Source organism: Barbus barbus (assembly GCF_936440315.1).
Source record: "Barbus barbus genome assembly, chromosome: 42".
In the NCBI taxonomy this organism is placed as follows: domain Eukaryota; kingdom Metazoa; phylum Chordata; class Actinopteri; order Cypriniformes; family Cyprinidae; genus Barbus; species Barbus barbus.
This window is the reverse complement of record NC_136720.1, coordinates 25,639,628-25,663,071: the sequence shown is the minus strand read 5'-3', so window position 1 is coordinate 25,663,071 and position 23,444 is coordinate 25,639,628. Positions and strand designations below refer to the sequence as shown.

At 39.0% G+C, this 23,444-nt stretch overlaps 1 protein-coding gene across 3 annotated transcripts; it reads right to left on the bottom strand.

The window, feature by feature from the left end:
• Positions 1-648: 648 nt before the first annotated feature.
• Positions 649-23,278, bottom strand: LOC306861209 (GAS2-like protein 3). Of its 3 annotated transcripts, none has more exons than XM_079403355.1 (9): positions 23,142-23,278; positions 17,191-17,246; positions 10,446-10,623; positions 8,109-8,218; positions 7,891-8,029; positions 5,360-5,423; positions 4,771-4,906; positions 4,079-4,186; positions 649-2,840 (listed from the first exon to the last, which is right to left on the bottom strand). In XM_079403355.1, exons 2-9 carry the CDS (start codon positions 17,215-17,217, stop codon positions 1,887-1,889), a joined length of 1,716 nt encoding a protein of 571 aa, XP_079259481.1. In that variant the 5' UTR covers positions 17,218-17,246; positions 23,142-23,278; the 3' UTR covers positions 649-1,886. The 3 variants fall into 3 exon arrangements, with proteins under 3 accessions (XP_079259481.1, XP_079259480.1, XP_079259482.1); XM_079403354.1 differs by lacking the exon at positions 23,142-23,278 and adding an exon at positions 17,602-17,721 and having other exon boundaries at positions 650-2,840; XM_079403356.1 differs by lacking the exon at positions 17,191-17,246 and having other exon boundaries at positions 650-2,840; positions 23,142-23,256.
• Between the last annotated feature and the right edge of the window lie 166 nt (positions 23,279-23,444).

Sequence of the window (23,444 nt, the reverse complement as noted above, 5' to 3'; positions counted from 1 at the left end):
GGACATCTGTGAAACCGTGGGTAAATTAAACTGAGATTTCTTGGCAACTGACTGAAAAAAAAAATCATTTTTTTTATTTCAAGCCATTTTTTATGGTTTTAGCTTTTAGTTAACTACAATAACCCTGGCATAAACAACTGATTAGACTGCACTGGTTAAGTTAAATATAAAAGATAACGCTTTAGAATAAACAATACTTCTACAGCATTTATTAATGTTAATTTCAGCATTTACTGATGCATTATTAAATTCACAAGTTGTGTTTGTTAACATTAATGTGAACTAACATGAGTAAACAAAGAACAACTGTATTTTCATTAAAGTTTAATAGTGTAATAAATGCATTGTTAGTTAATACATTAATGTTAATAAATGGAACCTTATTCTAAAGTGTTACCATATAAAATGCTGTTAACTTTTGAGATTGTAGTTTGTGTTTTTCAGCACTATGACACACACCAGCTATTATAATCTCATATCAAGGCATTGTATGGATGATAACAGAAGAGATTGATGTGGTACAACTCATTTCACTGTAATATTATCCTCATATTAACACAATGCCAGTACAAATATTCAGATAAAATAAAAACTTACCTGGTATTCTGAACAAATTAGTCGCTGTTGAAGTAGGAAACAATCAAATTATACACTGTAAAGATCTTTATTCTTTACATTCAAAACAAACATTTTATTAAAGTGCTGGAAGAATATCTCTCACACAATCTGGCGCACACATATATAATTAAAAGAACCATATCCAATTACCCTTACACATAAAATGAATATTTATAATAACCTTTCTGTATAAACCACAACTCTTGAATACACTGGAAAAGATTTAGCATTGTCTTGGACAATAATCAAATAAAAGCTCAGGTGTTTGTAGTATTTCATTTAATAAAAGCTGGCTGTTTGACCAACTTAAAACATACAAAATAACCATCCTGACTAAATACAGTTCTTCAAGGGTGTTTGATAATAAACCACACCTATATTCCAAAAAACACTCATTTAAGGCACATAAACCCTAAATCCTCTAAAATAGTTTTTAAGATGTGCTCTAAAATGATGCCATTCAAGATTGAAACATGAATTTCGCTTTGGTTGCCATAGAGACGTGTTTCTGCATATTATGGGGTGTCAGATTAGAGCTGGAACAACTAGAGTGGATTCATCTACATAGGTCTCATGTAATACAGTAACAGTGCTCTCAATGTAAACAGAAAAGCACGTGTCACATGATCTGAATGCCCCGCAGCACATCATACATAAAGACAGACATACGTCTAAACACACTTACCGCTTTACCGTTTTATTATGAGCTCAGAATACACTGATATACAGTGAATAAATGAGTTATGGTATTACTAAGTAGTGTTACTACATTTATAACCCAATCAGGAGTCAAATCAGATCATGTAACAGACATGGACTGACTTACAAAAAAAAAAGTAACGGATATTAAACAAGATGATATGAGTTTGTGCATAAACACTTAAACTAAACCTATAAATGCTTCCTAACCTCTTAGCTAAAATAATGATAATTACAGTAGCTAAAGAAGAAATTAAAAATGTGTGTATCCGAGGCATATCTTGATGATTTTTAGTATGGCACAAATGAAAGCTTGAGACAAATATTTTGACAGATGCCAAGAAATCAAACAGTTTATGGCACACTTAATTTAATTAAATAATAAAAAAATGTGGCCGTTAAAGACAGATGTGCAGTATGTTTAATAGGCTGCTCTGAATTAAGTCTCATTTTCATTGCTTGGCCACTAGAAATGTTTGAAAATGTTATCAAACTGCACACGTCACAGCCTAAAAAAATTTGGCATCCGAATAAATCCATGTGTGTCGTAACTACATATCCCAGCATTCTTAGTTCTTCACCCTTCTCTTATTGTTCATCTCAAAGTAGGGTTCGTCGCGTTTGCTGGGTTTAGTCCGTGCCGTGTGTTTGTGGGTAGTGCTGTTAGGCGCTGGTTTAGTAGTGCTGCTCACAGCGGGCGTCTGGACAGGAGGGTTACTGCTGACCAGAGGTTTCCTGTGGGTTGTTTTAACGTTGACAGTTCGTGTAGCACCAGCTGTGTTCTGCTCTACAGGAATGGTCTGTTTGGGGTCATTCGGAGCCAAGCGAGGGGAAACGGGACGGCTCTTCCTGGACTCTAAGTGCAGGGCGGAGGCAGGGGAAGGTGGGCATCTCTGGGCGAGCCGCGAGCGGACGGGTGCGGGAGGCGGGCGTGCGTCGCGCTGGGCCGGTTTCTGCACAGATGTCGGTGGGGCTGAAGGTTTAGGCAGCTTGCAGGTGGGTTCGGGACAGACAGGACTGCGAGGTTGAGATGGAGATCCACGTGGGCGCAGTTTGGTCTTGGATGCAGCAAAAGGGGCTTTTTGGGAAACACCAGTCGAAAGTGGGCTTCTTTTCAGGACGGGCGATGAAAGAGGGGTCATTTTTGGTGAAGAAGTGGGCGTATGAAGAATCTTCTTGGGTGCGGCGGCTTTGCGAGGCATCGAGGGCGTGGAAGCGGGCGATTGGGCGACGGCACGGGGCGTAGGTGTGTTGGGTTTGGACACAGATGTTGTGGAGGATGACGATGAAGAGGACGATTCTGGGAGGAGGTTAACGGCTGCAATGGGGTCCATTGTGGGCGGCTGCGTGGCCTGCACGCTGTGGGCGGGGCCTGAGCCGGACGGGCCTTTCTGATAGGCTAGAATCTTCTGCTCTAGAGTGGTGAACTGCAGCACGCGGTCAGGGTCGTATTTCAGCAGAAACCCTTTCAGAGTGTCCCAACCTCCACCCACACGCACCATCACGTGCTTCCCATGGAGCATCTAAGAGAGAGGACTTTAATTAATAAGCAGCATAATTAATTTTTCACACGGAATTAAATACTAGTGATGCACAGAAATCAATTTTTACAGAAATTTAAATTAAAGCATATTTAATAATCAAATGTATTTTATAAATCAACACTCAAATGAAAACTAAGATGTATATAAATATGTAAATTGCAAACAAAACAGTATTTATTAGTTAGTTTTTATTTAGCCCAAAAATTAAAATAAAAAAATATTTAATAATTGATTTAATCAAATTTAATCATCCACATTTAAATAAAACCAAAGATGTATATAAATATGTAAATTGCACAAGAAGTTTATATATTAGATTTTTTTAAATAAACAATTTAATAATAAATTATTTAATTAATTTTAATAATCAACACTCAAATAAAAACTTAAACTGCACATAAGAGTGTCTATTAGTGATGCACTGAAATAAACATTTTACACAAAACCGAAGTTATTTATCAAAAAACTCAAATCGAAAAAATTATTTAATAATCAGCATTTAAATAAAAACTGAGCTGTACTAACATATACACTGCACATTAGACATTTTTATATCAGCTTTTTAATTATATAAATATGTTACAGCTCCAATTTATACATATTAATGAAGTCAACAGGTTAAGTAAAAAATATAATGAATATGTAATATAGTGTATATATTTATCATAATGCTCCTCTCTAGAGTTATTTGTTCTAGCTAACTAGATGATGAGTTTATGGATATTGAATGGCTTTTCTGAGGTAAATGACCTTTCTGTTTATAAGCTGTCTTTCTGTGGTTTAAACACTGACTGAACAATTACATGAGACACAAATCCAGTAAGTTGCACTGTTTAGTTCAATATACATTTTGATGTGCATTCATGTTTATTTCATGCTATAACTAGCAGCAATAAGAGATGATTTATCCCTCCAAACTCACTTCATTTATTGGCATGTAGTTTTGTTTTTTCAGGAAGCACATGTTCACAGTGTCTGTATATGTGCTTGTTCTATCTAATCTGGATGTGTGTGTTTGTGTGTGTGAATGTATAAACCCCGCCTCCACGCCCACGCCACGCCCACATCTCAAATCCAATCAACAACTGATACATAGAACCTACATTACATTTGATCATTTCTGATCTTTTACACTCGTGTCACAATATGCAAGAAAAGATCTGTTGCTACTTCCACTTTATTGTGACTTCAAAACTGTCCCTAAAACCTGCTCCTACCCTGATGAACAGGATCTTGTCTCCGAGCCTGTAGCGTCCCTCAGACAGATACTCGATGGAAAACTTCTGTGTGCAGTTACAGGGAGGGTCGTCCTGGTCCGCACGATCCTACAAATCAGAAGAATCGGGTGAAATGAGAGAAAAAAATTCACGTTTCAGCACTGAACTCAGGACCCGAGGATGTGCCACTGGTTATTTGGCTGAGAGACAATGAATTTGTTAGAGTTCCCCATGTGAAGCATGTCTCTGAACAACAGCTGCTGTTTACACACTCAACAAACTCAACTGGAGATGATAACTGGGTCAGAACGAAGACAGATGCTGAACCTCATCATGGAGGAAAATCTAACAAATACAACATTTTCTTGAAACCAGTAATACTCCTGAACATTTACAATATTTCAGATTAAGCCATCATTGAGAATTAGATTTTATTTTAATTCAAGTTTTAGTGTTTTTGAAATTTTTTGTTTTTTTTGTATGTCATTAAGTTTTAGTTTATTTAGTTTTAGTTATTTTATTACTTCAAATTAAACAAAAATTTGAAATTTTGCCTTAGCAACAGTTGTCATCTGGATAGTGCATGCATACAGATCCAGCTATACATACTGTATCCAAACTCTATAAAGACTAGGATAATGCTTCAACACATAAAAGCCTGACCTTAGTGTGTGTGTGTGTGTGATACTCACAGCGTGATACAGGGCTCCGTGCTGACAGCACACAGTGAATGTTTTCACTGGAGACGCGTGATCCGTCATCATTAGACTTTCCTCCAGTTCAATATCCTGCTCCAGTTTAACCAAAACCGGAGGCTCTATCCCATACCTAAACCAACAAACAACACACTGTCCTAACAGTTCCCAAATCCTAATGTTTTACATGTTAGTTTGGCTTTTTGTCCTTATCACAATTTAACTTAACTATGCTATAATGACCATTAAATGGAATAAATAACTGCTGATTTTCTCACACAATAAAATAATATCAAACTCAAATCAGAATTTCAAATCTATTAAGGTAATAGTCAAGATAATATACATTCAGATGGTCATTATTGCAAAATAAACCCCTTTACATGATATATTATATCCCTTACTTACAGTCACTGTTGTGTTATTCGAGAAATTCAGATTTATTTTAGATTCCCTACAGCACAATAGCTGCTCTAAGCGCTGAAGCCAATTCACTTTAAAGCCCCTAAAGCAGCCCCTGACCTCTGACCCCAAAGCACAACCTGACATCTGTCAGCTGCGGGATCATCAGGGCCGGTTCGCTTACCTGGAGACGATCCGTCCGATCTCCAGCAGGCACAGACACACCTGCCGCGGCTCTTTATGTAGGACTGGGGAACGGAGGGAGAGCCGTTAGCATAATTACTTAGTGATCATTCATGTCAAAGTAATTAAGCCTCTACAGACATAACAGGTACAGGGTCAAATTTTAATGAATAGATATCACTTTACATTTAATTAATCCTAGTACATTAAAATAGTTACATGTAAATATGCAAATGAAGTAATATTTAATTAAAAATTCCCTTAAAATTCTTGATTATTGACATATTAGGAGGAGATTATGTGCTTTTGTTCATTTTATTAGCTTGTTTCTAAGTATTACTATTTTAGTTTAATTTATTAATTTATTCATGTTTTTTTTTCCAGTTTTAGTTTATTTATTTCCAGTTAATCATTTTGGTGCTTTAACTTAAACTTCATTTTAATTTAATGTAAGCTTTTAATCTAAAAATTCTATTTTTGTGTCATCCTTATTTCAATTAACAAAAATATTTGTAATAGTTTTAGTTAATGTTAATAACCCTGCTTCTTACAGCTGGTTGTTCAAAATGCATTTTCATAAGAGCATTTTATTGTACTGTACTACAAGATTTCTGGAATGTTATGTTTAAATATGCAAATTAGGTATTATATAATTACATATGCACTCATTTGCATATATTTCCAGAACAAGAATCTAAATATTGGATAAAGCCAGGTTAAAAATACTTGTTTTATTTTGCTATATAAGAGTGAAAGGTTTTTAGGGCTCCGTAAATCAGAAAATACAGTCACCAGCAAAAAGTTTTTAGAAATTGACTTAAATGTGTACTTCGTTCCCCAAGTCTGAAAGAAAGCACGTTATGGAAGCAGAATAGCCTAAAATCTCAAAAATGACTAGTGCATGACTTGAATGGGTTATATAATGAAAATCTAAAATGTACTACTTTATTCATAGTTTCAGGGCTTAAAACTTCAAAACAATAATTAATTAACCTTTCAACTAAGTAGTAAATGTTGTTACTCATTTTTAATGCAAAAAAAAAATATAAAAAAAAAATCTTAAAAAAAGTCTCCGTTTTAGCCACATGCACCACTGACATTCGTTTAGGTTTGCAAACTTGCTGGCCCATCTCTCACACCGGCACGATTACATCACACTAATGTAATCACAGACCCCATCCCATAATGTACGGTGACACATGGACTAATAACTGGCTCTCTTCAGGACAGCAAGGCTTAGGGCCGTCAGGTTAATGACTTACACCCCAGATCGCTCACACTCATTATCATCATGGATTTACGGAAAGCCAGGGACGTGCGGGGCCGCAGATCAACTGACGTACATGGCCATAAATCCTCTGAAACTATTACGGCCCGCTACACTCAGAGAGAGACACACTAGCACAGCTGGGTCACAGAGGATGGACAGGAGGACGCTGGTCTCGGTTTAAATACATTCATTTAACCAACATGATTAAAGTCCAGTTCTAATGGACTGACAGTGAGAGACTGACAGACGCTGGCAAGACTGGACAGGTGCAGGTGAAGTCTATCCGTTCTGGAGGGCTGGTCTTCATGCCGCTCAAAACCTTCAACCCAGTCTAATTTTTCTTGTAATATTGATATAAAAATAATCATGAATCGTAGAAAGCAGATCTATGAAAACAGTTTTATTTTTTCCCAAATTCTGTGTTTTCTAGTTAAATTTTTTGGATTCTGTTTTAATGGTTTAATTAAATTTTAATCATCAAAAAACATGTCTAATCAAGTGAATTCATACGATTTTAACAATTTAATATACTATTAAAATATTAACAATGCTATGAATTGGGTTTTATTTTTTCTAAAATTCGGTGTTGTGTGTTTTATAGTTTGTAAATGTATTACCAAAAACCATAAAACAAATGAATGCATAAATATTATTTTAATTAACCCTTTAATATGTAAATCAAATAAATAAATAAAAAACAGTGAAAACATAGCTGAATAAACAAACCTATTTACAGGGATTTATTATGGAAATTAAAATATGGATGAAAATTTTGAAACAGTGATATTCACAAATTGTTTTATAATAAACTTATTAAGTTGAGAAGTACATTCTACTGTACAATAATACAGTATGTGTCTGTCACAATTTCTTCAAGTTAAACCAAATTGTTATTTTGGTGGTTTGTAGTGAAGGAGTGTGTTTCTGTGTGTATTTGATTTATCAATCCAAAATACAATTTTTACGACTGGATTCTGTTCCACGCAAAAATCAAATGGCCCTAAGCAGATTATCACTACACTAAGTTTTGTTGCAACAATGTAAGCAACATTGTTTTAAATATTATAAGTAAATAATATGTTCAATACAGAGCTGGAGAAGGATTTTGGATTAATGTGGCAGTACATCCAGCGTGACAGAAATAGAAACTAAGCAATGCACAAAACATCCCATTCTGCTCGTGGCTGAATAGTACAATAACTTAACTGTTAACCACTGCGGTGATACATTGCACCTGGACACCTGATCAAAAGTTCTCTCACCCAAACCCTCAGACTCGAACAGATATGTCTCGTCCACTTCTATGTGACGACACCAGGACAGAAAATTCGCTGTGTTGTCCCGAGCGAAAAACGATCCAGGGGAGGCGTTTTTCTTGAACTGGATTTTCTTTGACAACAGCTGTTAACAAAACAGAGATGGGAATTACACACAAACAGTCCTGCATCGCCGCCCATCACGCCACACGTTCCTTACACACCTGTGTTTCTGAGTCCTGTGGGATTTTACTCTGCAGAATTCCAACCAGACGACACAGTTTGACACCGTTGTCCAGCTCCTCCATGAAGCGTTCGGCTATCACCTGCTCACCTACAAAAACACAGATATCTATGTTTACAATGACCTCAGAACAACTGACTACGTTACTAAATAACCTTTAACTGAATTCAGCATCATTAGGCCATCACGAGCTGGCTTTGATATTCAATATCTTCATGTAGAGGGAAAAACAAGGCTTTCCTACCAGTTATTTTTACCAGGATTGTACTACGTACTAATATAATAAAACAGTGACCAGATTCAGTATACACTGTTAAGCAGATGTGCCCAGAATACAAACACAAGTTATACAATGCACTCACTTGTCAAGTGAAGTCACCTTTATTTATATATATAGCACTTTTAACGATACAGATTGTGTCAAAGCACTTAACAGTATCACATTGGAGGATAGAGTGTCAGTAATGTATAAAAATAAGTTTAAACACTCAATTTTCAGTTAAAGGCATTTCATTATTGAGTTCAGAGATGTCATTGTCTAGATCAGTTTAGTTTAAATAGTATCTGCTAAATCAAATTGACTATAATCACTAGAAATTAAGTGTCCCCAACTGAGGCCAAACCAGAGGCGACAGCGGCAAGGAACCACAACTCCCTCTGAGACAGAATGGAGGAAAAACCTTGGGAGACACCAGGCTCAGTCGGGGGGCCAGTTCTTCTCTGGCCAGGAGATAATTGTTTATTTATTGTTTTAATTAAAATTTTAAATGTATTTATTTCTATTTCATATTGTTGCAATTTCTAACAATAATAGTATTATGTAGTTAGGTATTTTATTATATTTTTAGTTATTTACTTTTTTTTTTAGTTTTATTGCATTTAAGGTCTTCACTGGGGATATGTCCCCGGGGCTCATCCAGGTGTCCCGGCCTCCGCTGACGATCAGGGAGACATCATCTCCCGGCGCCGATCCACCATCTGATCCATTTTGTTTTAAATAATAGTTTGCAATGTGTAGAACGCTTGTGTTGCATGCATGCTTGCTTGTATATAGTACGCATCATGAAAGAAATGTATATTGAATGTTATCTTTTATTATCACTGTATAAGTACACGTTAAAGGTGCAGTAATTAATATTGACAGCTGGCAGACTGACTGACTCTATGCTCACGTGGGTTGCCAGATTGAGGCTACACAACAGAGCTTCCTATTCCTCTGGTCACAGAGCTTTTTAACTGGATACTGAGGGTCTTTAGGTCAGATAGAATCTGCGATCTGGTTTGCATGGCTGCAACACACTGTGTTTTCCACAAACTGGCAACCTGGGGTGTCAAAATCCTTTTGGGTGAACTGGCAGTGGGTGGAGTCACAGACCAAAACAAAAACAGACATTCCGACACAGAACACACATTTCAAAGTAGAATAACTGGCTATAGCATTGTTTTTTGGAGAAACAAGTATGTGAACTTGGCATGTTTCCTTAATATCTGCAAACATTATGGTATTTTTATGCTTTAGTACAGTCAAAATATTACTTAGAGCACCTCTATGTACAAGATGCATCGGGACAACCTTCACATTGAGGCAAAAAGTCACTTTCCAAAACCTTCACTCTCTCGGTTCTCCTCTTTTCTGGCTTGCCTAACCTTGCCTTCATCTAGCTGTCTAATAAACCAGGCATTTTAGATTATGAATATTGTTTGCCCTTTGCCAAATTGTTCCTCTTTTGTAAGTCTCTTTCAATAAAAGCATCTGCAATTTTATGGATGTTTTGCCTTCTAGGTCTCCCCGCTGGTCACGTGACTGAAAACTACAAATAAAATTCACACTTATGATGCTGTAATGACCAACACCCTGTCAGTGGAAAATGAACGAGGTCAGCAGCACAAAACAGTCACATTTTAGTATTTTGTTCAAATTCCACAACATATTCACTGTATTATATGAAAGAGGACTACAAGTGCTTAAATGTAAAAATAAATAAATAAAAAAAATTGGTGAGTGTTTATAGGTGAGCGTTCTTTGGCCCAGGTGAACATGTTCAGCATGTGGACAGACAGGTAAGGGCAACACCCTCCATTATTCTACAAAGACCGAGAGATTGAGTTCTTATTTCGGGGGTCGTATATCACCATTATACGAGAGCAAACGTCGTTTCCCCCCACTTGCTTTGCTTGAAAGCCTCTTTGAGGCTTTGGGTTTCAGTTATTTGACCGACGAAAGGAAAAGACATTTAGACTAATAATAGTAGTAATTTTTCACTTTCATGCACTGAGAGTGAGTCATAGACAGCTTGTTTTGCGTGAACAGGTTTACCCAGCATGCCACTCAGCCAGATTGCCAGATCCTCCTGCATGGGCACCAGTGTGGCTTCGTGCCGCACCGCCAACCACTGGTCATACTGGAAGACATCAGCCAGACCTGGGCCGGGCCGTGGAGAGCACATGCCACGAGGACTCTGTAACGGGATATCAAACTTCTCGCCGAACCAAGCCTGAGAGAAAGAAAGCGGAAAACCAGACAGCTCAACATGTGCACACAGAGAAACACACAAAATTGTCTTGGGGCCACAGTGACCCCTCACACTGATTCCACGCTCTCTCTCCGGAAAGATGGCGACCCTGCTGAAATCAGGACAGTTTGCAAACACTAACATGACTAATCAAACAAATGACAACTTACACAAACAGAGGAGTAATAACATTTTTTTAAACAACACACTCATAAGTGAACTTGTGGTAAAACCTCTCACAGACGTCACACAAACATGCTGAAGTTAAAACTTGGGCTTAAGTATTCAAACAAACTCCTAACCGTGAGTAATACTGAGTAATGAGTAATACTGCTAGTGATAGACACTTTTATTGTTTTAACTGCACTGAATTGACCTGGATAATGCCAATGTTCTAAAAATGTTTTTTTTTTTTACCGTTTTAAAACTTTTTGAGGGGTATGCAAACGTTAAGGGAACATTGCATTTTATAATTTTGCAAGCATTATATGAACGTTACTTTTGAATGTTTTGTGAATGTTCTGAAACAAGTAAAGAAAAAAGTTATACAAATGTCCAACTGAAATGCTTTAGAAATAAAATGTTCCATGAACGTTGTATAAATAATGTTTTTGTGCTAACATTTTGAGAGCATTATTAAAGACCAGATAAGTTTGAATGAACGTATTAATACTGGAAGAATGTTATTCAAAACTTTTTTAGCTGGGGAGATATGTGTTGTTACAATATTTAAAGATGGAGATCCCTTTTCTATCGACAAGTATAGGCCAATCAGTATCTTACCCACCGTTTCTAAGGTTACGGAGAAAATAGTTGCAGAGCAAATTAGTCATCACTTGAGTAATAGTTATTTTTCCTTGCATCAAATGCAGTATGGTTTTAGAGCAAAGTATTCCACAGATGGCAAATTGTTTTTTTATAGAAAATATTAAAACTCTTTTAGACAAAGGTGGTGTAGTTGGAGTCGTGTTCCTTGATCTGAAGACACTGTTAATCATAGAATTCTTATGTCCAAGTTATCTAGTTTCAATTTCGCTTTGCATACACTCAACTGGATAGAATCATATCTGTCAGATCGACTTCAGTGTGTTAGAGTACAAAATCACCAATCAACTGATATAAGTACTTCTACTGGTGTTCCTCAAGGATCTATTTTGGGTCCACTGTTCTTTGCTCTCTATATAAATGATCTTCATTTGGCATGTCCTGCCATTAATATACAAATGTATGTGGATGATACTGTAATCTATTTACATGGTAATAGTTTCACACAAGTTACAAATGATCTTACAAATTCCATGGTTAATGTGTCGGCATGGCTAAAAGAGAATTTCTTGCAACTAAATGTTTCCAAAACAGTATGTATGTTTTTTTTCTAAGTCAAATAGTTTTACTAAAGAGACGGATGTTTATGTGTCAGGGCTGAGGCTGAAGGTAGTGTCCCAATATAAATACCTTGGAATACTGATTGATTTAATCCAAATGATGATCTCATTCTGATGAGTCATTTATTTTTTACTTTATTAGTGTTACTGTGACAAACTTGTACACATTCACTTGTTGAACTGTTCCCAAACTATAATGCCAGACGAAAATATATCGAGTGCAACGTTTTGAAATATGATTGGCAACCTCATTGCATCTAAATGTTGTAGGACTTTCATTTTAGCTCCCATTCTCCGGTGGTATATTAAAGGGCATACTGACGTGCAAAACATGATTTTCACTTCATTTTTTTTAACACTGCATTTGTAACTTAAGTAATGTCATTTTATTGACGTAAGTAACTGTAATCAAATTACATTTTAAAATGTAACTCATTACTTTACTGCGTTACCAGGAAAAGTAATTAGATTACAGTAACGCGTTACTGTGTACACAACCACAAAATACTCTGCATGACCAGATCATTAGAAGAGCCTAATTCACATTGCTGTGCTAGGAATGACTGAAAAACAAAAGCACTATTTTAAAAATCACACACAAGCAGACCACTCGGAGAGAAATCCCATAACCCTTTCTGAACATGAACCCTGCTGTTCCCACACATGCATCAAACTCCCATGAGGAACAGAGCGAGCGAGAGCTTCAGGCTCCTACTAACACATATGGAGCGTTTCTCGCGCACAAAGACTGACTAATTAAACAGGAAAGCATTTCCATGTGGGGGTGTTTTATTCATATTATATAAGACATCCAGGATTACCATTCCATAGCTGATTATGGTCAGCTCTGCTCGCTTAAACTTTATTGAAATGTACTGTCAGTGTTTGCTTGTAGACCGCTCTAATTCTCACTTATGGTTGTTAACTCAATGCAAACAGTCTGGTGTCTTCAATCAATCACACATGCACACACAAATGTTGCAATGGCATTACATAATGTGGTCTGTTCACACATGACCTCAGATATTACAGATGGACACATGCTGTATTACCAATCACTTCTGATTCAGACAGGATGGTATAAAATCAACAACATGTCTGTGATTTGGAAAGTTCAGCAGATTATTCAGATTCAAACTTCAAATTCAAAGCATTTTAGAACACAAATGGCGGGGAAACATTGCCCTGGAGCCGTATGGAGTCAGGGTTTCTCTTTAAGAAAAGAGCAGGTGTATCTGAGTACTTCTTTTCAACAGATAATAGCTTCAAAATATACGTGCATAAAGGAAGTTAGAGAGGAGTTATTTTTACATTTAGATTAGCTTTGTAGTCACCTAACACTCACTTACAGTTTATCTTATAAATACTGTTGATTCAATAACACTGCTAAAAGTAACATTTTAATCCACACAAATCGATTTTTCATTACAATATTTGTTATGTAGCATTAAAAATTTAAAAATTGTATTAATTTGACAAAATAAGTGATAATTGTCATCCATTCCAATCCAAACTGTACAAAATGTTTGTTATGCAGCATTTAAAAGTTACACTTTGTTTTATTTTAACAAATAGAATAGAATTTTGACTTCTGACATAACATGAAATAATTCTCATCTTATCCATCTTTCAAATGTTCCATGGAGTATATAGTCGCACAATAGGACAATGCCATCATTGTTTGACTTATGTCAATCACCCATTTGAACATGAAACTCTTCAACATCATTTTCTTCCAAACAAATGACCTCAGATATTTCCAAACAAAATGGCGCCGCTGATGGCAGCTATTGTGCGTTGCTCCTCGGTGTTTGTATTGTTTTTGTTTGTTTTTCCTGTTTTTTGTTTTTCAAATAAGATCAGCTATACCAGGGATGATCTACTGAACATTCGGCAGAACACACCACAAAATCTTCTACCGGTTTTTGATTTTTCGGACGTTTTGCTGGACATTGTAGTTGGCGGAGCTGTAGCTCTGGTCAAACGCTTCAGGAGGCGCAGACGGGGAAAGAGAGCCGGCGCGCTCGTGAAACTTCGTCAGCGCGGATTTAGAACGGCGTTGCCTAGCATCCATCTGGCGAATCTCCGCTCTCTACCCAACAAAACGGACGAACTCCTTCTGCTCTCCCGGACAAACAAGGACTTTTCTAACTCTGCTGCTCTATGTTTCACGGAAACCTGGTTGAATGGCGACATACCGGACAGCGCGATCCATCTGCCTAATTACCAGCTGATAAGAGCAGATCGGGACACAGAATCAACGGGGAAATCGCGCGGCGGCGGGACATGCTTTTACATCAATGAGAGGTGGTGTACAGATGTAACTGTTTTAAAGAAGATGTGCTGCTCAGATGTAGAAACGCTCTTCATTAACTGCAAGCCGTTCTATTTGCCGCGGGAGTTCTGCTCGTTCATTCTCGTGAGTGTTTACATTCCACCGCAAGCGCACGTGAGCACAGCTCTACAGAAACTCGCTGATCTGATCACAGAGAGTGAACAACAACACCCGGACTCTGTTTTAATCATTCTCGGGGACTTTAATAAAGCAAATCTCTCCCGTGAACTGCCAAAATACAGACAGCATGTTACATGTCCCACCAGAGACAGTAATATATTGGATCACTGTTACACAACAATAAAGGACGCATATCACTCGGTTCCACGAGCAGCTTTAGGACTCTCTGATCACTGTTTGGTTCATCTTATTCCATCCTACAGGCAGAAACTTAAGTCTGCGAAGCCTGTATTAAGATCTGTTAAAAGATGGACTAACGAAACAGAGCGGGATTTACAAGCCTGTTTCGACCTGACTGATTGGTCTGTTTTTGAAGCTGCAGCAAATGACCTGGACGAGCTCACAGAGACTGTAACATCATATATCAGTTTCTGTGAGGACATGTGCATTCCTACCAGGACTCATCTATTCTACAACAATGACAAACCATGGTTCACTGCCAAACTCAGACAGCTCCGTCAGGCCAAAGAAGATGCTCACAGAAAGGGGGATAAAGTCTTGTACAAACAGGCCAAATACACACTGGAAAAGGAGATCAGAGTGGCAAAGAGGAATTATTCTGACAAGCTCAGGAACAAATTCTCTTCCAGCGATCCGGCTTCAGTGTGGCTTGGATTAAAGGACATCACCAGCTACAAAACACCACCCCCCAGCACTCTGGAGAATCAACACCTGGCAGACGACTTAAACGAGTTCTTTTGTCGTTTTGAACGATCACCCCACACCCGCCCAGAACACCCCTCCACACAACCATTCACACCTCCAGCAACCCCTCTCTCCCCCACACCTACAATTCAAATCAGCGAAGACGATGTGTGCCAGGTCTTCAGGAAAAACAAAAGAAGAAAAGCACCTGGTCCAGATGGTGTGTCACCAGCCTGCCTAAAAATCTGTGCTGAGCAGCTGGCCCCCATCTTCACACAGATCTTCAATAGATCACTGGAGCTGTGTGAAGTCCCCTCATGCTTCAAACGCTCCACCATCATCCCCGTCCCAAAGAAACACAAAATTACTGGACTTAATGACTACAGACCTGTGGCACTAACGTCTGTAGCCATGAAATCATTCGAAAGACTGGTTCTGGCTCATCTGAAGGACATCACTGGACCCTTACTGGACCCCCTGCAGTTTGCCTACAGAGCAAACAGGTCTGTGGATGATGCAGTCAACATGGGACTGCACTTCATCCTGCAGCATCTGGACAGACCAGGGACTTATGTGAGGATCCTGTTTGTGGACTTCAGCTCTGCTTTTAACACCATTATCCCGGAAACCCTTCAAAATAAACTAACTCAGCTCTCCGTCCCCACCTCCGTCTGCCAGTGGATCAACAGCTTCCTGACAGACAGACAGCAGTTAGTAAAGCTTGGCAAATTCTCATCCAGCACTCGAACCATCAGCACTGGAGCTCCTCAGGGCTGCGTACTCTCCCCACTGCTCTTCTCCCTCTACACCAACGACTGCACATCTAAAGACCCCTCTGTCAAGCTCCTGAAGTTTGCAGACGACACCACACTGATCGGCCTCATCCAGGACGGTGACGAGTCTGCTTACAGACAGGAGGTTAAGGAGCTGGCTGTCTGGTGCAGTCTTAACAACCTGGAGCTTAACACGCTCAAAACTGTGGAGATGATCGTGGACTTCAGGAGAAACCCCCCTGCTCTCCCCCCACTTACCATCATGAACAGCACCGTGACTGCAGTGGAGTCATTCAGATTCTTGGGCACCACCATCTCTCAGGACCTAAAGTGGGATATTCACATTGACTCCATTGTCAGGAAGGCCCAGCAGAGGCTGTACTTTCTTCGCCAGCTGAGGAAGTTCAACCTGCCACAGGACTTACTGAAACAGTTCTACTCTGCCATCATTGAATCCATCCTCTGCACCTCAATAACTGTCTGGTTCAGCTCAGCTACCAAATCTGACCTCAGAAGACTACGGAGGGTAGTCCGGACTGCTGAGCGAATCATTGGTACAACCCTCCCCACTCTCCAAGAACTGTACTTATCCAGAGTGAGCAAAAGGGCTGGTAAAATCACTCTGGACCCCTCACATCCAGCACACAACCTCTTTGAACTGTTACCATCTGGTCGACGCTACAGAGCTCTGAGCACCAGAACGACCAGACACAGGAACAGTTTCTTCCCTCAGTCAATACATCTCATGAACACTCAATAAATAAACGTAGAACACACAACTAATACATTATCCATTCACCACACTCACTTATTTTATTTTCTCATTTCTAATTTGCACATACTTCACCTGTACATACATAGTCGCCTATATTATATATTATATATTGTGTATTTTTTATTTTTTTTTTGCTGCTTTGTACATTGGCTATTGGCTATTTCCTGTTATTTTGTTTCATTACCTGTGTCCTGTCCTGTTACTGTCTTTCTGTTGCACTGTGGAGCTTCTGTCACTACAACAAATTCCTTGTATGTGTAAACATACTTGGCCAATAAAGCTCATTCTGATTCTGATTCTGATTCTGATTCTAAAACCACATTCAAACTATCACACTGTGACACAGCAGCTGGCAACACAAAAAAAGCTGATCTTGGGGATGCAGGTTCGAATCCACTCTCCCTCTAATTCTAGAAACATGCAAAAGCACATTAATACAATCATAAAGTTGCATACCTGCAAACCAGCCTGAACCGCCGTCATTAATTAAAAGAAAGATTCACATCCACATTCTGAAAGAGAGACAGATAAAACACTGTTAAAAACAGACACACATCAGCTCAGACACGCCGGTAATTTCCTGTAAACACAAACCCACACAGTTCATGTCACAGGATGGATAATATCGCCTGCAGCTCACTGTTAAATGTTTAATAATGAAAAAAAAAAATCACTGTGACCAAATACCAGAGAGCAAGCAACAAGATTAAGACCGTTCAGTCAACATAAGCACAGCTGAGGAAACAAAGCGAATGTCTCCTTTCCTTAAACACACTCACACACACACAATAACAGCCACACACACACACGCTGTGACACACTCATGTGAATCCTAAATCTCCATCATCTCCTCAGCGAGACGCTCACCTGAGAAACACACATGGAGATGAATCCAGTCCAGCTGCCAGCAGACTACCCACCTGAACACCTCACAGTAAATCCCACCACACACTCCTGCAACGACCCGCTGACAGAGGATACGAGTGCGAGAGAGAGAGGGGAACACAGATTGACTAATGAAGCCGCTCAGCAAACCCCCCATCCAATCCCAGCCAAGCATTTACAATGGTCCTATTGTTACAACCCCCTCGTTCGCTCTCACACACACACCGAGTCCAAGGTTCGTCCGTTCGCTTGTGCTTAGTCCTTCACGACAAACTCCTCCATGACAGCACACAAAAGAATCTGGAAATTTTTTGAAGGGCACCAAGAGAACAAACAATCGCTTTCTCTCTTCACTCAGACACAAAAAACCACAGAGAGCGAGAGAATGAGTTAATTACAGGAGGAACAGCATGAGAGCTCAAATCAAGCCCATCTTGTGTGCACTTCAAGCCCACAAAATGTCAAACGGCGGATAACAGCGGAGGACACACAGACCCAGAATTGATGTCTGTGGGTTATGAACTGGGTGGCAGTGTGGCTCCGGGTCTCAAGGGCCACATTCCTCTGTCAGAACATAACGGCCAGTGGAAAGAGTCCATCACTAACGGACACACTGAGAGCCGAGAGACACGTCCAACTGCTCTGTTTATTTACAACAGTGTGCCTCTAAAATGAACCATGTTTCTTTAAAGGAAAATGGGTGTTCGGAGTGAAATTAAAACGCTGTCATCATTTACTGACGCTCACGTTGTTCCAAAACATGCAATTATCTTTTTCAGACAGAGAGATATTTAGCAGATTCCCAAAGTAGATGGTGACAAATAGTTGTCTTCAAAGGGACAAAAAAGCACGAGTAAATAATGACATAAAATCGATGTTCTTTTCAGAAGAATTAAAATATGGACTAGATTTATGATGCATGAGTAAACAATCACTTTTTCAGCCTAAATTACTAAATTCCTTTCATGAAAACGATCACATTTGTCAGATTCTCAAAAATAGAAAATGACAAATAGCGGTCAAACATAAAAAGGACAAAAAAGTATCAAACATAATAACGAATGACGACTAATTAACTACTACATGTACTAGTACATGGTTTGTTTTTATAATTCACTCACAGTGCCGTCCAAAAGTAGGCTATTGTAACAGTAAAGACAAAATTGCTCTCTTGGCTGTGGAGTCAAGACATTTACAAATATGATTAAAAGATGAATATGAGACAGAATGTCACATTTTATTATTGGGTGATTCAACACATAGATGTTTTACCAGCTAAGAAGTTCAGCACTTTTAGAGTTCATCCCTCTATCTGATGTGAGCATAAGTATTGGAGCAGTTGCCTCACAGGTCTTTCTAAGTGATCAGCTGTGTCCTGTTGCATTAATTCTTCAGATATTAAAAGCAGGGAATGTGTCGTATCAGTTATATCCATTACTTCTGTATTCTGAATCTTGCATTCGATGATGACACACAAACCAAGATGAAGACGAGGGAGCTGACTTTGAGAGAAAAGCAAGCAATTTGGATGCTAAAAGAAAAGAGGAAGTCAGTTAGAGCTCTAGCAAAAACAAAGGGCATGGAGAAATCAAGAGTTTGGGAACCACCAGCGACACCAGGAACCAACAACGACCTGATCGGCTGAGAAAACAACAGTAGTTGATGACAGAAAAATCATAAAAGCTGTGAAAATGAACCTTAAAAGACGTGTCTGTAAAATCACCAACAACTTCCAGAAAGCTGGGTGATGCTCTGACAATCTACTGTCCTCAGGAGGCTTTGACACAGAATTACAGATGCTACACAGCAAGATGCAAACCTCTGACCAGCACCAAAAATAGAAAGGCAAGATTAGAGTTTGCAAAAAAGCACAAAGGTGAGCCAGAAGAGTTTTGGAACTGTGTTTATGGACCGATGAGACAAAGATGAACCTTTATCTAAGGGATGGGAAAGCAAAACTGTGGAGTAAAAAAGGGAACTGCAATGATCCCAAGCATACAGCCTCATCTGTAAAGCATGGTGGAGGTGGTGTCATAGCATGGGCATGCATGGCTGTCTCTGGAACAGACCCTCTCAACTTTACTGATGACTTAATGTATGATGACAGTAGCAGAATGAATTTAGAAGGGTACAAAACCATCTTACCTACCAATATTCAAGAAAATGCCACCAGATTCATGGGGAAGTGCTTCATATTGCATCAGGACAATGACCCAAAACACCCTGCCAGTTCAGTCAAGGAGTTTATAAGGGCAAAGAAATGGAAAGTCTTAGATTGCCCAAATCAATCTCCAGATTTAAATCTGATTGAACATGAATTTCATGATTTCATGAATTTCAAAATTAAACAAGTATAAAACAACAAAGAATAATGACTTAAATTAAATATTGTATGACTTCAGAATAATTATATATACTAATACATGAGTCTGGATTAGAATATAACGCATTTTTATGTAACATGACATTCCCTTTGATGGAAATTTGAAACACTTTTTGGATTAAAATTCTATTGCTCATTTTCTATTGCTCATGGGGCAGTCGTGGCCTAATGGACAGAGAGCTGGATAGAGACTTGTAACCTGAAGGTCGTGGGTTTGAGTCTCGGGTCCGGCAGGGATTGTAGGTGGGGGAGTGAATAACCCTCAATACCACGACTGAGGTGAGACCCTTGAGCAAGGCACCCAACCCCCAACTGTTCCCCGGGCGCCGCAGCATTGGCTGCCCACTGCTCCAGGTGTATCTTCACTACTGTGTGTACACTTGGATGGGTTAAATGCAGAGCACAAATTCAGAGTATGGGTCACCTTACTTGGCCACACACCACTTCCCTCCCTTCCCCTTTTTATCTATTGATAAAAGCATGAGTAACATCTCAGGAGACAATTTGCTGGTATAAACGCCGCCCCGATAAAAGACACACCCACAAAAAAACATAAGAAATAAAGACAGTGACTTTTGCTGCAGAAATTAGGCTGGGCGTAACGTCAGACAGAACACAAAGCGCTCTAATGTTGTAATCCTACTATAATGAACGTCTGCGTGAGCTACAGTCGATTTGTCGCTTTAATTAAATGCGACGACACAAAGGGAGCAAGGACTGGGGGTGTCCACATGGCTCCTCGGGTCACCACAATCACGTAAGAGGATCACGCTTTCAGACGCATCCCGGTTGGCCAGCTGCTCCTCCTCCCTCTAGACATGAGCCGACACGTGGCACATGCATGTATGCATGTATGTTTGTTTGCATGTATGTGCACCAGTGGCTTGCACATGGGTCCCAAAAATAGCCGGCCATCAATCAAAGCCCCTCCCCTTCCTGCTCTTTTGTGGCGTTGCTTGTGATCTTAATTGGCCTGTCAGTTGCTTTCATTAGTAGGCAGAGCCATCAACACACACACAAACAGAATGGTCTTGGAGAGGATGGGCGTCCAATAAACCACGGGTCAGAAGCCCATCCCCCGTGAAGCAGAGTAAAGCCCCTCTTATACACCTGCCACCAGCTATCTAAAAAACCATTCACACATCACACTTTTAAAGTTATTTTCTCTGCACCAGCACAGACTTGAAGAAATGTAGCATCAAATAAACGCAATGATTCAGAAATAAAGATCCAGAATTGGACGCCAATCTAAAGTCTAAAACAAGAGCAGTTCACACATTAAAATAAAGGCTCCAAATGTTTTTTTTTTTTTTTTGCAGCAATGCCACAGAAGAACTGTGTTCAGTTTCCCAAATAACCTTTTCAGTGAACAACAGTTCTTAAAAGAACCATTTTTTTCCCTTCGTTTGAAGAACATTTTTAAAATCTGAAGAACCTTTTTCCACCATAAAGAATCATGGAGAGGTTCCATGGATGTTAAAGGTTCTAAATGGAACCATCAATGCCAAAAAAGAACCTTTAGATTTCAGAGCTGGCACTTAAAACCAATGGAGACACTCCATGGCATAATGTAAACAGAAGCTGTTGTCATGGTGATGCAATGACTTGCTATAAGACACTAACAATTAAGCAGTCAACAGAGAGCACAGAGGGTCTGCCGCACCCCCGTCCCACTAATCATCTGCTCTGGGTCATTAATAAACGAACAGTAATCCAAGATTCATAACAATGACCAGCATGTGCACCAGAGATCATGGGAAATTAATCCCAGCATTCATTTATTTCAGGATTTACCCCCTTCTCCCTTCTCAAGAACCCCCCTGATGCCGCGTATCAGGCAGATGGTCGCTAAAGTTGCAGAATATGGGGTGTTTTTGGGGAGGCTTACATGTGCTAGTGTTCACAAATATAACAATCATATTATGAAATTCATAGTAAATATATTTTCTAAATGCATGTTCAAGAGCTTATTGTGAACAATTCATCCATGCATATGTTTTGTAATGTTAAATTAAAATTCATAACTAGACCTTCTGGTGAAAATGACAGAAGATATCATCAGAATATGCAAAGTAAAGATACGTCACCAAGCAACCTCAAGCAACCTGTAGCAATAATAGGTAAACAATAAATGCATTTCCTTAACTCTTAAAACATTTAAAAAAAAAAAGTTTCCTTATTAGTGGTTGATTAATATGGGTTTTCAATAGCCAGTGCCAACACCGATATCTTGAAAGCAGGTTTGCGGATAAAACTGTTAAAATTACATAATTTATAAATGAGAACAGTTTAATCGTGGCAACCGACACCTGTTTTACCCAATATCTATAAAAAAATTAATTGCTATGGTTTTAAAATGTCCAAATATCGGTTGGTTTATCGGTCTTTCACTATAGTTTTTCTCATTGTAAGCTGCTTGGCATCAAAGTGTCTACTCAACAAATAAATGCAAGTTATTCACAACATGCCATAAAAGAATAACTCAGCTTCCTGAAATGTTTTACTGGCACATTTAATCTGTTAACAGCACTTCAGCATGACCAAGAAAATCTTTGGCGATAAACAGAATTCCCTGCCAGAGCTCAAGGACATGCTGAAAGCTTTATGGCTGCAGTTTCCATCAGTTTTCCCCTCCTCTGGTGCTGGATGTATATTTAGCACACACCTCTGAGAGATGAAGCTATAAAGCTCCGATGATCATCATAATGAGCAGTTTTAATGAGATACGTGGCTGAATATGAAACATGTTTGAGCAACATCTCAATGTCCCTGTAAAAACATGTATATATCAATCACCACTGATACATTCAGAGACAGACAGTTCAATATTTTAAGATCATATTAACTCAAACCATGATCAACTATCTCAAATATGAGCATTGTATTTTTAAATGCTTGCTGATTCTCCATGGAAAAGTCATGCAACTTCCTAACAATTCTCATCTTTCAGTGTAAATGCTAAAAACAAACAACAGAAACCGGATTTTATTATTTAAAACAGCTTTGTTGGCATTTTCTTTTCTAATAAAATTCTCTTTTAAAACATGCACAATGATCAAATAAACAAAGTCCTCTCTCTCGCTCTCTCTGTCTGATTTCGAGAGTTTGGGGTTGAAAAAAACAACACAAATAAACTCACCAGCGTTAAATGTGTGTGTTTAGTTGTATGTAAGTAACTAGTTGTTTCTCCTCGCTCCGCGGCTGCAGGGGCGTGCGCGCGTGGGTGCGTTGACGCGCATCAGCTGAAGCTCCACGCGTCTTGGAATGTTCAGTGGAGAGGGATTCGCTGTTCAAAACAGCCAATCAGAACAGAGGAAAAAAACCCTCAATGGAGAGGGGCGGGGACATGAGAGCAAGTGGGCGGTCCCTGTTTCAATGCACTACATTACAGTACAGAACACATTATAAGGCACTTATATACATAATAAGACACATAATATAG